The sequence below is a fragment of the Centrocercus urophasianus genome, unplaced genomic scaffold, assembly GCF_019232065.1.
Source record: "Centrocercus urophasianus isolate 14NV4802_14NV808 unplaced genomic scaffold, USGS_Curo_1.0 seq_3, whole genome shotgun sequence".
In the NCBI taxonomy this organism is placed as follows: Eukaryota; Metazoa; Chordata; class Aves; order Galliformes; family Phasianidae; genus Centrocercus; species Centrocercus urophasianus.
The window spans coordinates 3,236,657-3,258,418 of NW_024884866.1; the positions used below are offsets into that span (position 1 = coordinate 3,236,657).

A 21,762-nucleotide genomic window follows, 5' to 3' on the forward strand; every position below is an offset into this window, starting at 1 on the left:
TTGTGCCCCTTTGTGCCCCTTTGTGCCCCTTTGTGCCCCTTTGTGCCACCTGGCTGTAGAGCTAAGGCCTTTGTGCAGCATATGGGCTGGGCAGGAAGAGCCACCTCACCTGAGACTGAGAGGCTGCACAAAGGTTTCATCCAATTTAAATAACACACCTTGGCTTTACAACTTAGCCAAGTCACCTTATTCTTCCTGTGCAGCAGTTGAGTCCTAAGCTCATTGTAACCCCAGCTTTGTGTGGAAAAAACAGCCATTATGCATTTATTTTGTCCAAAAATCTGTCGTGGCTGCACGGTTGTTCTTTGAAATCCAAGTGTGTGTGTGTGCATGGTACGAACAAAATGCTTCGAAATGGCCTGATAGGACCGAGGTGTGCTTGAGGCGCCTGGAAACAAGGGAGCTGCGGCAGTGCCGGCGGGAGGATCCGCGATGATGGAATGTTTTATACGTTATCATTTTCTTGTTAATGTGATTTAGAGTGAAGGGTCAGGGCCGGGCAGAGCCCGGGCTAATGAATCCGTCAGGGACGCCGGGACAAGAGAGGAACGGCACGTCAGAAGCGTAGGTTGAGCACTGGAATTGGATCGTTACGATGCTGCGGTGTGAGGTAGAGGTACTCGGCTTTGAAATAAACCCGACGTTTTTCGCATCAGGAATTTCCTCAAGTTTGCAAGCCGGTTAATTTGGACTCGTGTATAACGCAGGGGGATAATGGGAGATGAACAAGCCGCCCGCGCGTTATTACGAGAGGCGTTTCCCCCCGGGAGACGGGCCAGGGGGCTGAGTGTCGGGGTAACGCAGCGACAGGCTCACAGGACGCACGTGGAGACGCGTGAGCTCCGGCGAGCGCGCTCGGGAGCACGTCGCCCACGCGACGCGACCACCCGCAGGCGCTGCGAAGCGGCCGGCACCGCGCTGCCAGCTGCGGCCCGACCCCGCGGGCCGCTCCCCTCACGGAAACCCGCCCCACCGAAGGCGCCCAACGGCCGCGCCCGCCGCCTCGCGCCCGCCCTCCCGCGCGTCAGCGGCCGGGCGTCACGCGGCCGTTGTAATGTACCGAAAGAGCGCGCACGGCGTCGCCCGCCGCCCCCCGCCTCCCGGCCCCGCGTCTGCGGGGACGCGCCGCCCGCCCCTCGCCCTGGCGGACGCTCGCGGGGAGGGCTCCGCTCCGCCACGTCCGCCCTCTGCTCGCGGCGCCGCGCGGCGCGGCGGATCTACTCGGAGGTGCGTGGTAGCGATGGCGGCGGTGGGTGAGACTTTTCCTGTCGGCGGATCCGGCTGGCCCTGCCGGCGGGCGGGCGGCGGGTCGCACCCCGCCCCGGCGCTGCGCTGAGGCGCGCCGGGCCGGGCCGCCGCAGGGACGCCATGGGTCTCTTGGAGCGGCTGAGAAAGGAGTGGTTCATCGCGGGGATAGCGTTGGTCATCGCGGCCGCCAGGCTGGAGCCCGCCGTCGGCGTGAAAGGCGGTGAGTTCGCCCGCGGCCCCGGGTGGGGGTGCTGCCTGTGGGGCGGGGGAGGCCGGCTGCGTCCGCGGGCGGGAGGAGGCGGGCGGCCCCGGGGCGGGGGAACTCGGGCGGCGAGTTGGCGGAGGGGCCCGCTCGATTATACGTCCCGTTCCCCCAGCGGGTTTGCGAAGCCTGCAGGAAAGTAGAATATTTCATCGGGATTCCGGCAGCAGTTCCGCGTGGCGAGAGTCTAGCTCTGCTTGGATTCTATTTTTCCTAAGTAGATCTGAAGTTTGAAGACGGACGGCTTTCTCACTGAGGAGCCGGCGCGGTGATTTGAAGTGATTTAAAAAGGGCTCCGAGCTGTTGCCGTGCCGGCCGAAGCTCCGGTAATGCACGGAGTTGAGCGCGGGCACTGCCTGCTGTGCACGGAGCCTTCCCGCCGTCCGCTGCTGTTCTGCGCAGCTGGACGGGGCCCACGTGGAGCTTCTGGCAGGATCCGCGCTGTGTCTTCAGCCGGTATTAAAGACAAATTGGGATTTGTAGCGTCAGGTGGTTCGTGCCTTTCTGGTGTGGCTGTCACGCTGCTTGCTAGCAGCCACGCGGGCGAGCCTTTAAACTAGAACGTGAGGTGATTTTTCCTCCGTTTACTTCCCGTATTTTCGGCCGGAGGACTTCAGTGTCCTTTTTTTCTACTGTCAAAACATTCGCAAGGTATCGCTTCTGGGACAAATAGCTTTAAAAATAAAACTTATAAGCATCAGTAGAAACCATCAGACGTGTGCCCAGTAGCAGTATATATACATTTTCTAAAGCCTGGGTGTCTCAGTGGTCATTTGAAAACCAGGAGGAAAAAAAATGCGGTGCAAAATATCAGCGTGTGAAAAAAAAAAAAACTTTGTTTAGCATCTTTCAGGTGACAAAACCGTGCTCTGCCTGACTCAGTAATATGGGCGATCCGGCACGCGTGCCGGTGGGACGTTGTGCCACAAAGCAAAGACCGGTGCTGTTCTCACCTTCAGGGCACAAAGCGAGCCCTTTTCACTATGATTTCCTACTGAGTGAATGTGCTCGTTTATTTTATTTTTTATTTTATTTTTTTTTTCCACGAAAAGGGCTTTCCCAATCAGTCTACTGCATGCAAGATAAAGAGGAGCTGTTCTGATCAGAGTTAGCTGTGCTGTGGGAAGGCGTGTGTTGTCTAGGGGTACAAACTGCTCCTGTGTAATGGCACGCATGTAGTGCCGTGAAAAATCCCATGAAAGAAAAACTGGGTCCTGGAGCAATTTTTCTCTTAGCCAGAGCAGCTAACTGTCTGTCTGCCCGGTGTGTATGCGTACACATGTATTGTATTCTAGCCTTTTACAAGGTTAGAGCATTTATATCAGTGTGTATATGGGTATAAATGATATCTATGGTCATGTGGTGATATATATATATATTTTTTTTTTCTGGCTATTCAGTTATCTTCCCTTAATTTTGTCACTAGCCACGTGCTTCGCTGCATCTTTAACTTTTGCGTTTCCCAGCTCATTTTTATGTTGCACTTAATATAGGAGTTTTAATTTTTAGTGTCGATTATTTTTAAATGTAACGCACATACTTCAAGTGTCTCTTCCACAGAGGTCTGTCTGAGAGCAGGATTTGGGTTTTAATGACTTGAGATGCACATTTGAGTAGGCTCAGCGTTCCATCAGAACCCTCTATTTTGAGGGCTGCTGACGTCGCTCACCTCAATGGATCATTCATGCAAGAGAGCAGAAAAGATCTTTTTTGGTGCGTGGAGTCAAGGCTTGCCTGTTTGCTGCTGCGGTTTTGCTCACGATGACTTACCGTCTCGTGCAGAGTTAGGACGTGAGTTTGGTCTTAAGTAGACTGCTCGTATCTTATTTGTATTGAAACGTCTGCCTGAATGCTTGTGGAAAAAGAGCGTATACTTTTTGCTCTCGGTGGCATCCAAAGGCAAAGGGTATTTTAAGGTAACTCATCATTTTTATGGGAGCGCAAAAAGTATTTTTATTTCCCAGGAAAAGAATTGTATATATATATATATGCAAAAGTCGCGGAGCCCTCAGAGGCGTAGGCACCTGTCCTGGCTGATCTCACTGCAGCGGCGTGTCTGAAATAGTTTTTTTTTTCCACTTGTTGTGAGGGAGTAACGTGGAATTGCGTTGCCCCAAGGAGCTCATCGCCGGTCAGGCTCGGTTTCCTTCGTGCAGACCGCTGGACAGATGCGTGTGTCACTGGAGAAGAAGCAAGAGGCAGATTTGTGAATGATACGTTCCTGTGGGGGAAGCAGCTAATGTTTGCATTTGAGTGCAACGTGTATATTTTTTGATGCTCCGGGTGAAGTCCGATGAGAAAGACAAAGTGTGAAAACTGCCCCCTTCTTTTCCACATTTACAGAGTTTGCCCATTAGTTCCCAGGGGCCTGCGATCGAGGAAGCCAAATCTGTGTGACGTCGTACCTCGCTTTTCACTCACAACAGCACCCTTTCTGTAACTTAAGAGAAACATCGCTCTTATGAAAAGGAAACTTACCACATTGTTTTGCAGATATTTTTCTGAAGATTCTTGTTTACATTGACGTACTTATATGCGTATCGTTGTCTTTTTGACCGCGGTTCACTCTGTTCTCTGTCTGTATTTTTTAGGACCCTTGAAACCCGAAATTACCGTAACTTACATTGCTGTTTCAGCTATATTCTTTAACAGCGGACTCTCATTAAAAACAGAGGTATTGTAATTTCTCATTGCTTCATCTTTGTTTCGCTTTCAAAGTTCCGTGTTGCTTTCGCTCCTGTTCGAACGTAATTGAAACGCTTAATTACTTTCTGTGCTGTTTTGTCAATGCTGTGTGAAGGGCCAACCAGAGGAGATCAAAATTAGACCTTTCTATAACAATTCCTGGATTTTGGAAGAGTCTTCACATGGTAGTGAGCATGAGTAAATTCCATCCATCCGTAGAGGCTTGGCTTAATTTTGCAGAGCTCTGACTAAATGGAAGCGCTGAGCGATTTTGAGTGCAGAAGACCGGACCTGCATCCTGTGCACGTGCCAGCTCATATCGGGGTGAGACCCGGAGGCACACCGACATCAGGCTTTTCGGTCTCACTCTGCATCTGTTTTCTCATCGCTCAGTTTAGATACGACGCAGAGAACGATGTGAATGCTAGAGTAGGTTTATAGGGATCTGGGTAGAGAGGGCCTTTGCGAAGTCTCCATGCCTCTAGATGTGAAGAAGGGGTAGGAGCTCTCTTTGCCTTTCTTGTCCACCTCATCTGCCAGCGCGTTCTCACAGTCAGACCGGAGGCGGCTAGTTACTACGGGATTGATGCAAGCGAAGATACAGGGGCTGTAGGCTACCCCCGCTGTGTAACAATAGGGCCACGGCTGGTATCGACAGAAAGTGCTCCTCTGCAGATGCGAGGCGGGTGTCCGGGTTCGAGGCCTTGGCAGTGTTTTCCTTTGGGATTTATCTGTGGACAGGGAACCTTGAAATGCCCGGGCTCTGCCATGTATCACGAGCACTGAGACTCGTTTCAATATTTATGTTGCTCATTTTTCAAAAGGAAGATGGAGGGGACAACCTCTTAGTGATGTTTTAAGGGGGGAAGGAGGAGGGAAATGATGGCTGCGTGCCAAGAAGAGGAGTAAGCAGGGCTGAACGGTAGCGGCACGTTTCTGTTAGTGTGGTTTCCTGGTTCCTTGTACTGCTTTGGCTGTGCTCGTGTAATTGGTGATGCCGTTCAGATGTTGCGTGATATCAGTGTGTCCGGAAACGTGGCTGTACTGTCTGCTGTTGCGTTGTTTTCTGGACAATGTGGGGTTTGGTCGAACAGCATACGTAAAGCAGGAAAAATACGTATCTGTCCCTCTTTCATGCTTACAATGAGAAGATTTTGCGTTCAGGCAGCGTTTGAATTGACGGCAGGCGGTTGCGGCAGCGGCACCTCTAGTTCGGCCTGGATACAGCAGGAGTGAAGCACATAACTTTAGTCCATTCTGTAGCGGCTGTTTAGAGCCTTTTAGTCTTACGTGGAAGCAGACAGAGCCACGTGATCTATTTGCCCGGAACAGTAATTCATCCTAATGTAAACATACTGCAGAGAGGTACTTTCTGTCGCAGACAAGAAGACCAAAAGGTACAAAAGCTCAGTGTATTTTTTTGCTTCTGGGCTTAGGAATCCTGGCATGCAGAAGAAAAAAAGAAACAAGCGAACGTGAAACTTATTTCTGTTTCAGTAACTTGAATCCTTGGATTCTTTCTCTTTGTGAAGCAGCTATTTGTGAAGTTGTATTTGTGAATAGGAGCGGGATCGATAGCGTAGGCAGCCTCGGTTAGATTCAGCATGCTACTATACTTCACAAAGTTTCTCCAGGTACGTGATGTGAACTGGCAGGTCCCTTGGCGACGTATCACGACCCACTCTGAACTCGCGTCACTTTCTTCAGTCTGCGGTTGTCGGACTAATACATCGATGGCAGTGAAGCTGGTGCTTATGTCCAGGTAGCGCATCCCCAATCAGTTGTTTTAGAGCCATCAGTTAGGGGTGGTCCTCAGCCGGCGTACCGCTGCGTTCCAGTCTCAATACTGGCTCGCACCGTATTCCGTCAAGACCCTAAGCCTGCTTGAGTTTCTGTCACGAAGGTGGAAGAAAAAGAGGAAAAAAAACGCTTTGCTCGCTTTACCTTTTGCTAGTGAGGCCAAATCATTGTATTTTTAAAATACTTTGGGTTTAAGGTGTTAAGGTTTAATGGCGTGACCGAAAGTTAAGTATTAGTCTGCTAATGTGCCTTTGCATTGGGCAAAGAAGCTGATTTTGTTTCCGTCCTGTTTAACTGTTCGCCTTCTACTGTGGCTGTTTTACCTCAGATAGTGCGTTAATGAGAACGAAACAGCATTCCGCGTGCATTCTGAAATGATGTAGAGCTGTGCGTGTTGTAACTGAGGCCTCCTGATAAATCTAACGGAATTAGTACTAACTGACACTCTTCTAAGGTTGCATTTCTGGTTTTATCTGCTGTTAAGGTTAAATTAGCAATTATAATGAAATTGTTAGCTCGGATTCAGAAAGCAGTTTAGAAAGTAATTGCCAGTGGCAGAGAGAGCCTGTTTGTGCACGGCCTCGTTACTTTTTCAAATGTAGAGGTGTTCTGTCAGGTGTACGGACGTACTTTCTGTCCACCAGTGACAAAAACACCTTACTCGAACGCCGTTTCACTTTTCAGTGACTGGATAGTTTGCGCTTGAGAGTGGCTCCCATAGGGCCCCAGAAGTTAAATCGCATACTCGAGTTATCCGTTACAACGAGGAGCTTGAAAGGCCACTGGAAACAGCATTTGCTTTGATCGCTTGCCCGGAAGAGTTCGCCCAGAGCGCTTTAGCGTGACTAGGTGGCAACGGGCACCGACCGGAGGAAAGCTTGGGGAAGCTCTCTGAACGTCGCAAATAGTGGGAAAGGAACTTCTTCCTGTCGTTCAGGAATGGAGTCATAACTGACAGCTCCTAGTGCCACGGCGGAGATTTCTGCTTTTTTCAGAGACGACGAGTGCAGCGATGGAGGTATCTGGGACAAGCCCTTATGGATTAAGGGGAGGAAGGGTGCTTGTTCTATGGTGCAGCGATCTGAGGATCAAATGAGACTACTAGAGACGTTTTGATCGCATTTAGATTCCCAAGTGCCTGTTCTGCCAGCACAGCATTTCTTCAGGTAGTAGGCTGGCTGCATTGCAGTTGCCTTTCTCGTTTTGTCTTAGCTTTTGCTTTGGAAAGCATCGCACGATTTTCTGCAGATCTTGTGTTCTTAAGGCATTTTTCAGTTGTAAGAGTAGTAAGAAGGGAAAGGCAGCAACACTTGTGCAGCGGTGAAAGAGTGGAGTATTTTGCATGATGCCTTGGGTTCCGGTGTTGCAGTTCTGCGCGTGTGACGTGACTGTACCGCGTTTACCAGCAGAGATTCATGCACTAGGAAGTCGGGGGCTGGCAGCGTTGTGGCAGGAAAGGGGGAGAAATAAGCAGCTTTGCTGAAATAAGACACCGGATTTTATATTTCTCCATGGTATTATTTACACTTGAAGATGCACTTTAGTATTGACATTTCTAGGTATCTTTTCATCTCGCGTAAGGGAGCAAAGTAGATGTTTGATTTTTGCTTTCTTGTTGAGAAAAGATGAAATAGAGCTACAGTAAAGCTGTCTGTAGTACAGTGAGCGCTGCGATGGCTGAGGGAAGAAGGCCCAGTTTCTTCACTCGGAGCGATACTGCCTGAGAGCTTTATTAATTATAGAAAAGTAGTAGTTGTGTCACTCACTGAACCAAGCGCCAAATGTAGTCATTCTTCAGTGCTAAAACTGCATCAAGATGTGCATTTTGAGTCGGTACCGGATATAACTTTGGGGTATGAACAGACGTGTAGTTTGGAGCAGGAGGTTGTTTTCTCTCACATCCAAATTTGGAAGAGTAGTGTATTTATTTCAAAAAAGTAGAAGGAAACGGTGAGAAGGATGCGGTGTGAAGTGCTGATACTTGCAGATGTGTCATTACATCAGTATGCAGGTTTTGGATCCCAAAGCTTGTTTGCCTGTTACAAAAATTCATCTGTCCGGAAGCTGAGAGGTGGCACGTGGATATCAGTTGCTGTATTACCCTGCAACCTTTTATTTATTTATCAATGCATCTCGACCGTCAGACCGCAAGGTAGACGGAGAATCCTAGAAAACAAGGTTTCGAATAGAACTGCTTTCGGTTCTTTATAGTTGCATCGCTTAATGAAAGGTACGAGGTAGCTTAAGACAGAAGAAAAGCAATTTTTCTTCTTGAACTACGAGAGTTGAAACGTGGAAGATTTTTCCCTAGGAAAACGATATAGAAGGCTCCCGGGCTGTCCCAGAAGACAGTAACAGAGACATAACCGACAGAAGAGCCTATTGTGCAAGGGTCCTTGATCTTCTCTCTGGAGCGCTCTTCGTGCTTTCTAAGAATGACGCCGCGTAACGGCCAAAATTTATTTGTTTTCTCTGTCTTGTAATGCCTTTTGCAGCTTTTCATTTTGTCTTTGCTGTTGTCCACGTGTTACGGTCTTGGTATTCTCTTTGCTTTTCTTCCTCAGCCTAATACCGCTTGTGCATTTCCTATCTACGATCTACCAGATCATGCAAATACGCCACGGAACAATTATTTGCCGTTTACGTTTGTTTGCTTTTCCTTTGAAAGCCTTCCCCCACGTACAAATGATGAATCTTTTTAATGTCACGATCCCTTTCTCTGGGGCTCTCTTTAGGCTAGGGAAACTTGAAATCACTCAGCACTGCAAGTTCCCCTTTCCTCTCGACGTCTGCAGTCAGTGACGCAAACAGGCCATCGGTGCAGTTAACGTGGGTTTTTGAAGCCCAGCGCTAAGGGCCTGCCGTAAAAGCCGCAGTTATGAGCTACGCTGTTACCGAAGTGCTGGACGATTCTTCCGGAGAAACGCCCAGCAGCAGACAGAGCTTTTTATGTTGTCTGGCTGCAGTTTGTTATTAAAGTGGCGATGGGATGATCCCTAAAGGAGCCTTTTTGACATGCGCTGCCTTTGTATTCTAAAGATCTCGCTAGTTTTAAAAGCATGAATGTGGTTTTACTTCAGCTGTTGTGACTGCAACTTGCTCTCTTTTTTTTCTTTTACAGGAGCTGACAAGTGCTTTGACGCACGTGAAACTCCACCTTTTTGTCCAGATTTTTACACTTGTGTTCTTCCCAACAGCAATATGGCTCTTTCTTCAGCTATTATCAATCACACCTATAAATGAATGGCTTTTAAAAGGGTATGTTTAAGCATAATAGAGTGAAATATGTTCTTAGCTCTCTTCTTCGAAGGCTGCTTATCCTGCAGTGAGCGTTTGAAGAAATTCTGTGAGCCGATTACGCCGTTCGTTCTGTGCTTCAGCGCTTTCCTCTTGCAAACGGAGCGTGCAGAAGACTACCCTTTCAGGAACCCGGACTCATTTTTAGAAAGCCTCGGTTAGATTTGTGCGTAGGGACCTTGCACCGAGTCAGGTTGTCACAAAACACGTTTGAAGTGCTGTACTGGGTCTCAAGAAAGACCAGGAGAGAAAGAGAGGAAAAAAAGCTGAACAAAAATAGGTGTTCTGTGTTGTTTCTAAATAGTCTGCGTTGAGCAGCTCTCGTACCCGGGCCGATTTTGGGCTCGTTAACTGCCTACAGCCTCGTAACAGGGGAAGACAGATGGAATCAAGTAGCTGCAGGAGACGCTACATTGGCGTGAAAACCACGTGCACTGAGGAGGCCAAATCTGAGACCAGTTGTTTTTCAAGTTAGTACCAGCCTGCTTAGCAGCATTACTGCATTAGGGTTGTAACAAGGTAGCGAATTAAAGATCCTTTTCTTTCGGTAACTGAAGATTATTGTTTAAAGTACAATCATGGATCTTGCTCAGGTAGAATAAAGGCAGGAATTTGCAGAGCACCAGCTTCAATTGCCGAAGCGTGAGCTACCAGAAGTTCTCGTGCTTTTTCTTCTGCGCGCTCCTTCTTATTCTGTCTTTCCTGTATCTCTTACCTCACTTTTGTTTCTAATGTTTTAGGGAAGCGTTCTTTTACGTGCGCGACTATGTCCGCATGGGGATACACGCGCACTTGTGAAATTCCATGTAGCATTATCTTCGTCCTAACAGTGCACAGCTGCAGTTTTTACTCCCTACAAATATTGTAGTGTCCAAACAAAGACAGGGATTTTGGCAAAGGTACGTCCTCACCGCAGACGCGTATCGCATTCCGTAGCAGGTCGCAGCCGATCGTCTCCCAGAGGCCTGAAAAATCAGACGTACGCTCCTTAAGGTGTTCAGCTCCCTTTTGGCAGGGTGGCGCAGTCAAGGCCACAGCTAGTTTGTTCCCTGCGCGTACGGTAGATTCTTTCATCCTTCCCGGCAGTCTGTTTGCAGTGCTAGTTGAGAGGCCATTTTGGAGTTAACAGCTTTTCTTCTCTGTTTCTGCGGTTCATTTTCCTTTTCTCTACACGTGGGGTGATATTAGAAGGTCAGTTCTGCGGTTACCTTTAAAAATATTGAAAAGAATAGGAACCGACATCGCTGCGCACATCTTTGGTGTTCACTTTTTAAACAGTCTGGATTTTGCATCGACAGGATCTCTTTGGAAAAAAATGTGATGCAGCTTATTAATGGTTGTGCAGGTTCACCTCTCGTTGTTGTTCTTAGCGTATAGCACTTAAGGCAGGAGATGCAAAAATCTCATACAGGATACAGTTTGGTAGGTGCACATCTGAAATAGGGGAACTTGGAGTTCACCACTCAGTTGTCTGCAGCGTACAAGTTTTTTTTTATGACCCTTTAACAAGGGCTTACGCCCCTGATGTTAGAGCTTGCAACATTTCCTCATGGAGCGGCCATTAGCAGCGTTTATGTGTTGCTGGCATTGCATTTAGTTGTTGTAAAGCAAGAAAAAAAAACAGTCAGGCTATTTGCACATTTATTTTGTACGTGCAATTAAAAACATTGCCATTTACTGGACTGCTGGACCAAGTTTTTTTTTTTTTTTTTTTTTTTTAAAAAAAAAAAAAAATTTAAAATATAGGTTTTTTATTGTTTTTTTTTTTTTTTTTTTTTTTTTTTTTAATAAAATTCTTAATGCATTTTTTCTAGCGTGAGAGCATTTACAGCTGTTTGTGCTATTAAAACTTTCTCCTCTTTCAGTGTGGAAAATTCCCATCAGCTGCCTTGAATACACTTGCACCCCTTTCATATCTCTCTGAGTAACTTTGAACTTTATCTGTCCTTATTAGTGCAGGTGAAAAGTTCGAGGAGCCGACTGCCAAATGACCACATAGAAGAGAGATTTTGTTATCACAGGCAGTATAAGGGCTGTCTACAGGAATTGCCATTTGCCTATTTATACTTGGAGAGACACCTTAAACTTTGCAGACCATTTCTTTTTCCCGTGTTTCTCTTCTGTTCAGTGGGAAGTTACCCTGCCTAAGCATTGACCACTCCCTGTTTCTATAGGCTTCACGCAAAGCTCAACGTGCCTCGTATTACCGAGGTGACGCTAGGTGCTTCTTGGCATCGGATGCATGTAGCGGTTACACCGTTGCCTTCCTTTTCCACAGCGTCTAACTGACAAACTGAACCCTTTCATTGTCATTTACTTCTTTCTTCTATTTAAGCTGTTTGCGTATTCACAGCGTATTCATTGCACCGTAATACTTTCCTTGTTTCTCCCTGGATTTAACACTTGTGTTTGCCATTGCTTTTGGACTCTTAGTTTTTTAGACATGAGCTAGCGCGCACGTACAGAGCAGTCACGTGGGTGAAAGTAGGAATACGGGAAGTAGAAATGTATTTATTTGCTTATTTCTTCTTTTTGTAGTAGCTGATGGAAAACAAGGTACCAGGAACCTAGAAAGGCACAGTTCTTCGCACCTCTCTTAGCAGTCACTGTTTGCATTGGTGAACTGTGTTTCTAAAGAAATGCAGCCTTCTCATCATTTCTTTCATTTTTTTTTATTATTATTATTTTTTTTATTTTTCCAACACCCACATGTCAGGATGCTATCAAGCTACGTGCATCAGGACATGCAATGTAATAATTGTCTTTGAGTCAGGCGTGTAGCTATCTTTGTTAATGCTAGATACTGTGTTGCAGATGGGGAAACAGAGTCACAGACAACTTAAAGTTCTTGGTAAACAGCTACGTGACTATTCGAAGTGGTGTTCGCAGAACCACGGAGTGTCAGGGTCTCGAAGAAACAGCGTGGACATTCTGGTGGCTCGTACAGGGCAGTAACTGCAATGCAAACTGACCATCTATGTATTATTCGAAGTTTGCATAGTCTTTTAGCAGTCGTGATGCTATAATGCAGGGGAAAACCTTGCAATGAAAGCAGAGTAGCAACATCCTAGGCAGCAACAGGTGAGGACACGTTCAAGTGCAGCAGCTGCAGAAATAAAGGCAACAATCAACTTAGCTGCATAACTCCTCACATACACAGGGGCCTGCAGTGAGATACCCTCAGTTCTGCTGCCTGCCCTTACGTGAGATCTGGGAGGGGGTGGATCCTGGTTTCACCCCTTCAAGTCAGTCACGTACATCGCATGCACCTGAGCTCCCCTGTGTCTGCCCTGCCTTCACAGCAGGCCCTCCGTCACCAGTTCAGGCTGTGACTTGCATTTTTGCTGCACTGCATCCCTTCGTGGCACGAAGCAGTGATTGAGTACAGTACCGGTAAGCCCTTTGCATTACAACAATCCGCGAGTTTGGCAGCCGAGTATAGGCCCGTTGTCACACTTAACGTGCTGCGGGCAGGGCGCCACTCCTTCGGTAACAAGTCTGCTGGTCTGTCTTGGACTTCCCATATGAATAATACACGAAGTCCAAAAAAAAAAAAAAAAAAAAAAAAAAAGGATCTGAGGCTTCCAAATCCTCTGGTTGAATTTCAATCTGCTTGACTTTCTTCTTATTCTCGATTGAACCGAGATCTGTGGATTCCCTTGATCTAACTCTTTTTTCCCTTCTAATGATACGGTTCTTAATTTTAGAGGGGAAGTGCCATTTGAGGATAAGGCAGTTTGCCCCCTCAGAGACATAGTTTCGTTTTCCAGTTGTCTATTATGAGCCATTGGAAATCTGATTTACATCTTTTTCGAAGAAATAGTACACATTAAAAGTTGGTGGTAGCTGCTACGCTACAGCGGGTGTTGTTATTACTCTTTTCTCAGCTGTCAAAAAAGTTTGATTTCAATTACGCAAGTATTCAGCCATTTTTGAGGGGCTTCTAATAATGGAATCATTGTTCCTTCTAGGTTCCTCTTTTTCAATCTTTTTGCGTAGCTCATAACCGCAAGGAACCCTGTAACCATCGAACACACCAGCTTTCTAAGAAAATCCTTCTTAAACAAGTATATTGCTGCCACACCCACTTAGCTTACCTAACATTATGCTGTGAACGCACTGAAAAGCACAGCAATAACAGGAGCGTAGCAAACTCCTAGGCCGCAGCGAGAAAGAACTCATTCAAACACGATAACCATAGATACAGAAAGAGGAAATCCACTTACCTCGCAAAGATCTCAGGCATGTAGAGGTCTTCAGTTAAATGCTCTCGCCTCCCCTGCTGCCCCTTTTATGCGATGTGGGAAGGGGTGGGTTCTGGCTCCACCCCTTCCGGTCACTTAAATACATCGCATGCAGCTGAGCTCCTGTAGGTTAGCCTTGCCTTTCCAGCAGGTACTTAGTCTCTGTTTGTGACTCAGTGTTTCTGCTTTTCTTGTAAGGAATGTAATATATTTTTTTTTTCTTGTTTTCAGGTTGCAGACAGTAGGCTGTATGCCACCTCCTGTGTCATCTGCAGTAATTTTAACCAAAGCTGTCGGTGGAAATGAGGTGAGCGTTTTCTGTTTTCATTTCTGAAATGTTTTCTTTCTCCAAAAAAGAAAACACCAATGAAGCACAGGAGTTCAAGAAAGTGTTTTTTTACAATGAGTTTGTGGGGCAGAAAGCTTAACGTAAAACCTCTTTAATTGAAGCTTGGGTATTGCGTTTGTGTCACACAAGCGATACGGTGAGAAAAACTCAGCTATCTGAGATGACCGAAAGGGTTTTGTTAGATATTACAACTGATTGGAGTCTTTGTGCTTGTTACTGCACTCTATTTCCTACTCGTATAATAGTTCAGTGCTATGTATCGGTTCTTTCACAGACTGTGAATTTAGTGGGTAAGAATTACACTTGTGGGGGTTGTGTGAATGGTGGTTATGATTAAGGGGTCCTATTGCAAAAGTTTCTCAAGGCACAAATGAAGCATGATGAGAGACTCCTGAAGTTAATGAGGTCTTAACATGTTGTTAGAGAGCGTGATAATAAAGTTTGGGAACTGTGAGTTTTGGTCAGTGTTGTAGGACAAAGACCTCAGCGGGACGGAAACGCCAATATCGTGGTTGTCTGTGCGAAGCTTTTTCTTCCTCTACAGCATGCCATTCTTAGGAGCACCAGGTGGTTAACGTTTAGGAAACAAATACAGGTGTCTTAATGTGGTTCTTCCTTTTTAGCTCTGCGTCCTTATACCTGCAGAAGCTGGCCGAAAGGTAATGGGTGAGGAAGGGGGAGTGCAGCACTCGGGAGGCTGTTTGTAACACTAAGCGTTTCAAGGTGCTCTTCTAGACAATTAGAGCTGAATTTTAATTCAGCTAGGGAGTTAGTTCCTCTGCACGAGGTTGGGTGAATCACCTTTTTAAATTACGGCCGTTGGTTGCACAGGTATCATTGTTTGAGTTCAGGCACTCGGGACCGATTGATGTCAGCTTTGAAAACACACGATAGGACTGACATAGATTGAAGTTGTATTTTGTACTGACGAAGTGCTGCGTCATTCATCTGTCCTCTGAAGAGAGACCCAAGCATCCAAACTCAAGCATCTCTAATTCCGGGTAACCCTGATGCATAGCGCTATCTGCGTGCTACCTGATATCCAGGGCGGTAAGAAATCCTGATGTAGATGTTATCAAGTGGATTAGTTAGTGTAAGGAAATGTTATTCGACAACAGGGAAGTAGTAATGTTTGAGCCAAAGAGAAGTAAGTTTTGTTTAGTTATGATTCTAGATTGATCGTGCTGTAGGTGGTACCGAAATGCTACCGAGCGACCGGTGTGGATGGAACGAGCTACGGAATGAGCAGCGGTTCAGCGTTAGCGGCGTGTTTTCTGTCCTTGCAACAAAGAGGAAGTACTCTGTGGGGAAAAAGAAGGTGCAATGTGTCGGTAGGAGGCAATATGAAAAAGCATCTGTGTGCGGGGGTGAGGGAAGTAACATGTGGGCGATTAGTGTTTACTGTTATGCCATAGTATTCTTTCGGTGTGGGGTACATGTGCCTAATTTTCAGCAGCTGCGAACTGGGCATTCTGTCATAGAATCATAGAATCACCAAGGTTGGAAAAGACCTAAAAGGTCACCCAGTCCAACCGTTCACCTATTCCCAATAACAACTCCCAATAAACTATGTCCCTCAACACAACATCCAGCCTTTCCTTGAACACCCCCAGGGTCGGTGACTGCACCAGCTCCCTGGGCAGTCCATTCCAGTGCCTGACCACCCTTGCTGAGGAGTCCTACTTCCTCGTGTCCAGCCTGAATCTCCCCTGCCATAGCTTGAAACCATTCCCCCTGGTCCTAACACTAATGACACGAGAGAAGAGGCCGACCCACAGCCTCACTACAACCTCCCTTCAGGAAGTTACAGAGAGCAATGAGGTCTCCCCTGAGCCTCCTCTTCCGGAGGCTGAACATTCCCAGCTCCTTCAGCCTCTCCTCATACGGCCTGTGTTCCAGACCCCTCACCAGCTTTGTCGCCCTCCTTTGAACGCATTCCAGGGCCTCAATATCTTTCTTGCAGTGAGGGGCCCAAAACTGGACGCAGTACTCGAGGTGCGGCCTCGCTAGCCCTGAATACAGGGGAACAATCACCTCTCTGCTCCTGCTTGCAACACCGTTCCTGATGCAAGCCAGGAAGCCATTGGCCTTCTTGGCCACCTGGGCACACTGTCGGCTCACGTTCAGCCGAGCGTCAATCAATACCCCCAGGTCCATTTCCTCTATGCCGTCCTCCAGCCACACCGCCCAAGCCTGTAGTGGGGTTGTTGTGGCCGAAGTGCAGGACCCGGCATTTGGCCTTGTTGAAACTCATCCCATTGGCTTCAGCCCAGCTCTCTAGTGATGTCATGTGATGTTTGGGTAGTCTTTGTGTATGTGACTGCCGGAGTAAGCACAAACCTGTAGTTCTGTGCTAAACTGGTGTTGCTGAAATAAAAAAAAAGACATACTTATTAAGTTTTTACAGGTAGCTGTTAACAAGAGAGTGAATCAGGAGCTGGGCCTCGGGAACTGGAAGTTCTCAGTCAGCCTCTAGGGATACAGGACATTAAATGGACTCCAATCTTGGTGGGTCTTTTTCTACTTGGGTTATTAGATCAAGGTATGTGGAAGAGAAACAGCTTTTAAATCCGCTTCTTCTAAATGAAGTCTGAGGCCAGTTTTTTCTGAAGCGGAGGGGCTTTCCAGTGCTAGCTGATTTAGGAAAGAAGGTGATTGTGCGCTTTCTTCTTTGTACTAAGGGAGGAGAGCCTGTTAACGTTCTTTGCCAGTACTCACCTTAGCCTTTGCTGCTATCTTTCTTCTGCCGATGTGAGCAGAATGGTGCTGGTTTGTTTTTTTTTTTTTTTTTTTTTTTTTTAGATTGCAATTAGTTTTTAGAGACGAACAAGAATTTAAGTGTGGGAGTCCTTTACAGAAAGAGGCGATCGGGCTGTCAGAATGATCGTTCATGACAATGTCTTTCAAACTGCTTTTGCTTCATCAGGCGTTCCCTTTACCTACAGATTGACTTTCCTAATGGTGTATAATGTTAAGTGAAGACAGAAGATTTGCTCACAATCAGTGTAATGAAGAAGCATCTTGTGAGCTAGTTACTTTGTGAGCTGTCCCACCCTTGCAGAGTACCGACACGCTAACAGCTCAACAGACTTCTTGAAATGCAGTAGGTGGGAGCGATGCCGGTTGACTGCTACAGCAGCGCAGATGCTCATAGGCTGTATTTCAGTTGCAGCGACTGCTGTGTGTGTGTGTGGATGCTTGGAAATTCTGAGGAAAGTATCAAGCCTGGGACTGTCCAAGCGCCTGTGCCATGGTAGGAGTTGCACTCAGGGGGGGCTGGTCTGTGGTTTACAGCTTCCTCTGTCACTCACTCATTGGGTAAAACTGAGTTGGGGAGCACATCAGTGGGTTTAGCTGGGACAGATACAGGCCAGTTATTTCTGCAGCGTTAGAAGTTCAGGACTGAAAAGCATTATGCAAGCTGCAGTTACCTTTGGGGGCAGGGTGCTAGAGTATTTGTTTGAGTGCGTAAGAAGTATCTATGTGGTTTATTTACAGTGAGATTGTACTGTATGCAGGCAATTAGATTGCTAGTGTTACAAGATCCATTTATTTTATTTGACGGTACAAAATAAATTGTTGCAGTTTTACAGGCTAAAATAGGTCCAGCGAGCAGAGCTCTCACTTAAATTTACCACTGTATATTTTTATTCTTGCAGAAGGGACCACTCTGTGATTGTCGTTGGCTGTGCTTGAATCAAGTGTCATGTTATAACTCAGAATAGTGGCAGCTATGCAGGCTACTGGTATTTGTCTCTCTGCTCCTTCCAACACACGATACATGGGAGAAGTCTTCCAGGTACACATCCTCTTGACCTGCTCTCTGATTTTTTTTCCATGATGGCTGCATTGCTCAGGAGTATAAATGAAAAAATAGCAGTAGGAAAAATAAATTTGATTGTGCATGTCATTTGGATGGTGTTTAAAGAAAATAGAGCAGCTCAAACTGGCAGCAAGTGTGGACAAGCCCCAGGCAAAGTTTCCTGGAACAGACCAGGGGAGAATAGGAGCACATCCCTATTTCTGCTTACTTCTTGTTGTCAAAAACAGAAATTTAATGGTTTGAAATTAAGCACACAGTAGTATTACTGAAAAGTAAGCCCCAGAAAAATGCAATTTTTGGGAGCGGCTTTTTCACATCTTTAAGTGAAGTACATAACCAAAAGGCAAGCCTTTTGTGCAAAGTCACAGGAAAGACTGATTTCTCTAAAAGTAGCTTAAGCTCTTTGAACTGTGTCTTCATGCACAGTAACCTTTTAAAAGTGAAGGAAGAAAATAAGTAGTACAAGCTGTGGCAGTTGGAGTCACACACCAGTACATCCTCGTAGAGTGGTTGCCTGTAGAAGGTAACACAAAGCAGTTGTTTCATAACGCTCTAGATATTCACATCAACCATGTGCTGGGGTTTAGGTGTCTTGGAAGACGGGGGTTCTTGTTAAAATACATCAGTACTCCCTGTCACAGTACTTCAAGTGTCATTTTCACATGGTGCTTCGCCTAAAAGTATCCAATACTATTTGTTTGTTTAACAAGCGTCCTCTTACCCTCTCCTTTTTAAATTGACTCCGTCACTTGCCATAAACTTAACATGAGCTTTAAAAATAGTTTTGCGAGTTCTAAATTGCCTACTCACAGCCTGAATACTTCTAGCTGAAAGCATAATTAAGTCTGCCATCAGGTACTAAAGGCATGTCTCCAATAAACTTATATAGGTGTCAGAGGACTATTTAAGCTAAAGTATCTTTACTGCGCATGTAACCATTATGCAGACCTAACTGTACAGGCATAACCATTTTATGCACATTGGAGCTGTTACGCTATTAAATTAAGCCAGTCTCATTTTCATTAGTCTAACCTTCTATTTATCCTGAGAGTTTTCTTTTTGTCATAACTGTACTGTGAGCAGATGGTTTTCATGTGACCATCTCTTGTCACTTAACATTCTTCTGTGAACAGGGAGGGCATTTAGTATCCATCAGCGCCTGGGAGAAGCCCGGATTATTACTTACAGTGCAGTTGTCATCGCTACGAGCTTCGGTAACACAGCTCCAGTAGAAATCTGTGGAGTTCCTCATCGTCTTTTCAGGTCCTCAGGAACCCCGAGCTGTTGTGAGCTCTTCTTAGTTTTTCCTCCGATCTCATTTATCACCCGTAGCTCTGAAACAGATTTACAGTTGAAAGGAGCAGTTACTGAGAGCATTCATCCCTGCTTTTAGTTTACCAGAAACGAGCTCAGGTTAATCGAGGGCCCTGCGGTCGAGCATTCCTTCTCTACTTCTTAGCTTGCATGTTTTTAAAGCTTCAGGTTCTCACAAGGCATTTGAAGAGCAGCTGACTTTCCACAGTAACATAACCAACAAAGTAGTTTTGTGACAGACGGCTTTAATTTGTGTCTGGTTACTAAAGCTTTTAGCTCAGGTTCTCGTCTCACAGCTCCTAAAGCATCTCGTGGTAAAATCTTGTCTCCTACTCACCTGAAAGCGTGCAAGACAGATTTTTTCTGATTGTCACAAGTTGTTCTTGTACTTTGGGGCATTCATCCAATATCTTCTTTCCTCCTTTCTTTGCGACGTGCTGTTAAGATCCCCGTTCTCTCCCTCTCTACGTGTCACAGAAATCCATCCCACTGAGCCTGCTAACCAAATGTGAGCTGCAAGGGAAAAATGCATACAGCAAAGATGAGGTAAATGCCAGGGAAACTAACAATTAATGCTAATTTTCTTTTCTGCACTAATTTATGATGTAGCCCGTACGCATTTGGGAAGCATTGTTACATCAGCGTGCTTTTAACAGCTTCGCCCATAACGCAGGCAGTCACGAAAGCTTGATTCCTTGGAATTACATCTGAGCACCTGGGCCCTGTCCGGCAACCATTTTGAGACATCCCAGCCTCATGTGTTCAGGATTATACTTGCACAGCCAACCACCCTAAGTCTGACTAGGTAAGTGTTTTCAGAGGCCTCGCCGTCACTCTGTCACAGGGCACAGCCAGGATTAAGGTCTTTTTAAATCTATCTGTTCTGGAACACGCAACAAAGCAGGAAGGTGTTTGTGACATAAGGAAATCGGGACAGGAAAGGGGTCTTGTTCTCATACTTGGTTAAAAAAAAACAAAAAAACAAAAAAACAACTTTGTTTCTCCGTATCACCCTGTGGGTTACTTCTGGTTAAAAACAGAGAGTGCAAAAGCTTACCTTATCGAGCACAGAGCACACTATGAAATGCACTGCCTAAAGAAAGCAAGCATAGGTGTTATCTGAATCAATCAGCAAAACTGGTATTGAAATACTTCCAGAGTGAGGTCTGCTGCCTGCTAAAAGCACGCTTCTGTACCCTCTGCTGTTTGTTATTCATAGCTGTTTGATGAAATATTAAGTCTGTTTCTTGTGAGGTATAAGAAGGTAACTTGACTTTCCACAGAGCTTGAAGCGAAAGACTAAGAGAGCAGCAAAGACCAGGGGGGTCGGACTCTACGATCTGTGGGGGTCCCTTCCAACCCCTGCAATTCTGTGATCCTGTGGAATATGCAAAAGGTGACAGCCATAAGAAAGTAAGAGTGATTTCTTCGTGGTGGTGGCTTCTCACACAGCTGCAATTGCACAATGACAGCAGGTGTAGCACAGGGGTCATTTTCTGACAGTTACCTTGAAGTTGCATACAGCAGGTGACTGCGGCCCGAGCTGCAGTACAAGGCCCATTCCGGTTCTGCTGTCCTTCACCGGCTGGCTTAGAAAACAAACAAAAAAAGTTCAGTATTAGCTTGTGTTTAGCAGTAGGTGAATAAGTTCATTCATCCCATATATTAGCATTGCTGTTAATTTAGCTATACGGTAGAAGAAAAACCTGTTAGCGCTGCTGCTTCCCTAGGCAGTTTGTGTCAATTGCTCACGGCAGAAATTATTTACTGTGACTTTCGTAGATGCACCCAGCTGCTTGCCTGGGGGGGAGGGGGGGTCTGGACTTCCGCGGGAGCTTAGCTGGCAGTATCTCTGTTTCTGTCACTGAATGAAACAAAGTCTTTGTGTTACTAATAGAAAATCCGCAATGCTAATGCATAGCAGCTTTAGTTGTCAGAAAAGGCATTTTCTAAGTCTCTCTAAAAAGAGCATTAGAAATCGCGTGGAAGATTGCTAAGTTTAAGGATTTGAGAAATACCTCTCATTTAAAGATCATTGGCAGCTCACTGCAGATCAGTATAATTCAAAGACATCTATTGAGATAACATTGCTTCTCCTGTCTTATATTTATTTGTCACTTGCTCATCCAAAATACAAAAAGCTTTTGGTTATTTTTCTGTGGAACAAGTATTTTCATCTAGGATTAATCTATTTCACACAGTAACTCACTCCAACCTATGGAGAAGAAAGTACTCGAGCTGCGTTCAAGCTTGCCCATTGAGCTTTTCAGCTATTTACCTTTTTCAGCTTCCTTGTCAGATGTATGACTTTATTGCTTACTTGTAATCAATCACAGCAACAGAAAGTTAAGCAAGATGTTATCAAAATAGTTGTTGTCTTAGATACTTATTTTTCCAATCAGGTAAATGTAACATCCCTTTAGTGACGGCAAAGGTGTTGCTTCTCTTGTAGCAACATATTCCTTTAGAATGTATTCATTCCTATCCTTTTCCGGAATTATTAAAAATTCAGTAACTGAAATGGTACGAGAACAACCTTATCTATGTAAGGATGTAAACAGGTAATATCTTCATCTTTACTTACAAAAGCAGAGCAGACCAACTTACTTTCAATGGAGCTCAACCCTGAAGACGGGATACTTGGCACGGTTTTTTCTCATCCTCTTTTCAAAAGGGTTTTTGTCATCTCGGGGCTTTTTTCTTAGAAGGACTCTTTGGCTGAAGAGCATGGAGAGCAACA

The 21,762-nt window shown here is 45.8% G+C and overlaps 1 protein-coding gene and 1 long non-coding RNA gene across 6 annotated transcripts in view; one reads left to right on the plus strand and one right to left on the minus strand.

Annotated features, from left to right (window-relative positions):
• The first annotated feature begins 1,343 nt into the window (after nt 1–1,343).
• SLC10A7 (solute carrier family 10 member 7) overlaps nt 1,344–21,762 on the plus strand; it is a 149,960-nt gene continuing 129,541 nt past the window's right edge. For 4 of the 5 annotated variants that reach the window (XM_042828389.1, XM_042828391.1, XM_042828390.1 and 1 more), the window contains exons 1-4: nt 1,344–1,468; nt 4,102–4,184; nt 9,117–9,253; nt 13,768–13,843. In XM_042828389.1, the coding sequence (XP_042684323.1) occupies nt 1,369–1,468; nt 4,102–4,184; nt 9,117–9,253; nt 13,768–13,843 (396 nt within the window). In that variant the 5' untranslated portion in view covers nt 1,344–1,368. Of the gene's footprint in view, nt 1,469–4,101; nt 4,185–9,116; nt 9,254–13,767; nt 13,844–21,762 lie in introns of those variants that run through there. The other variant, XM_042828393.1, reaches the window with a different exon arrangement.
• Nucleotides 17,443–20,611, minus strand: LOC122165449. Its single transcript, XR_006170477.1, has 3 exons — nt 19,360–20,611; nt 18,895–19,042; nt 17,443–18,222 (listed from the first exon to the last, which is right to left on the minus strand). It is a non-coding gene; the product is annotated as an uncharacterized LOC122165449 (long non-coding RNA).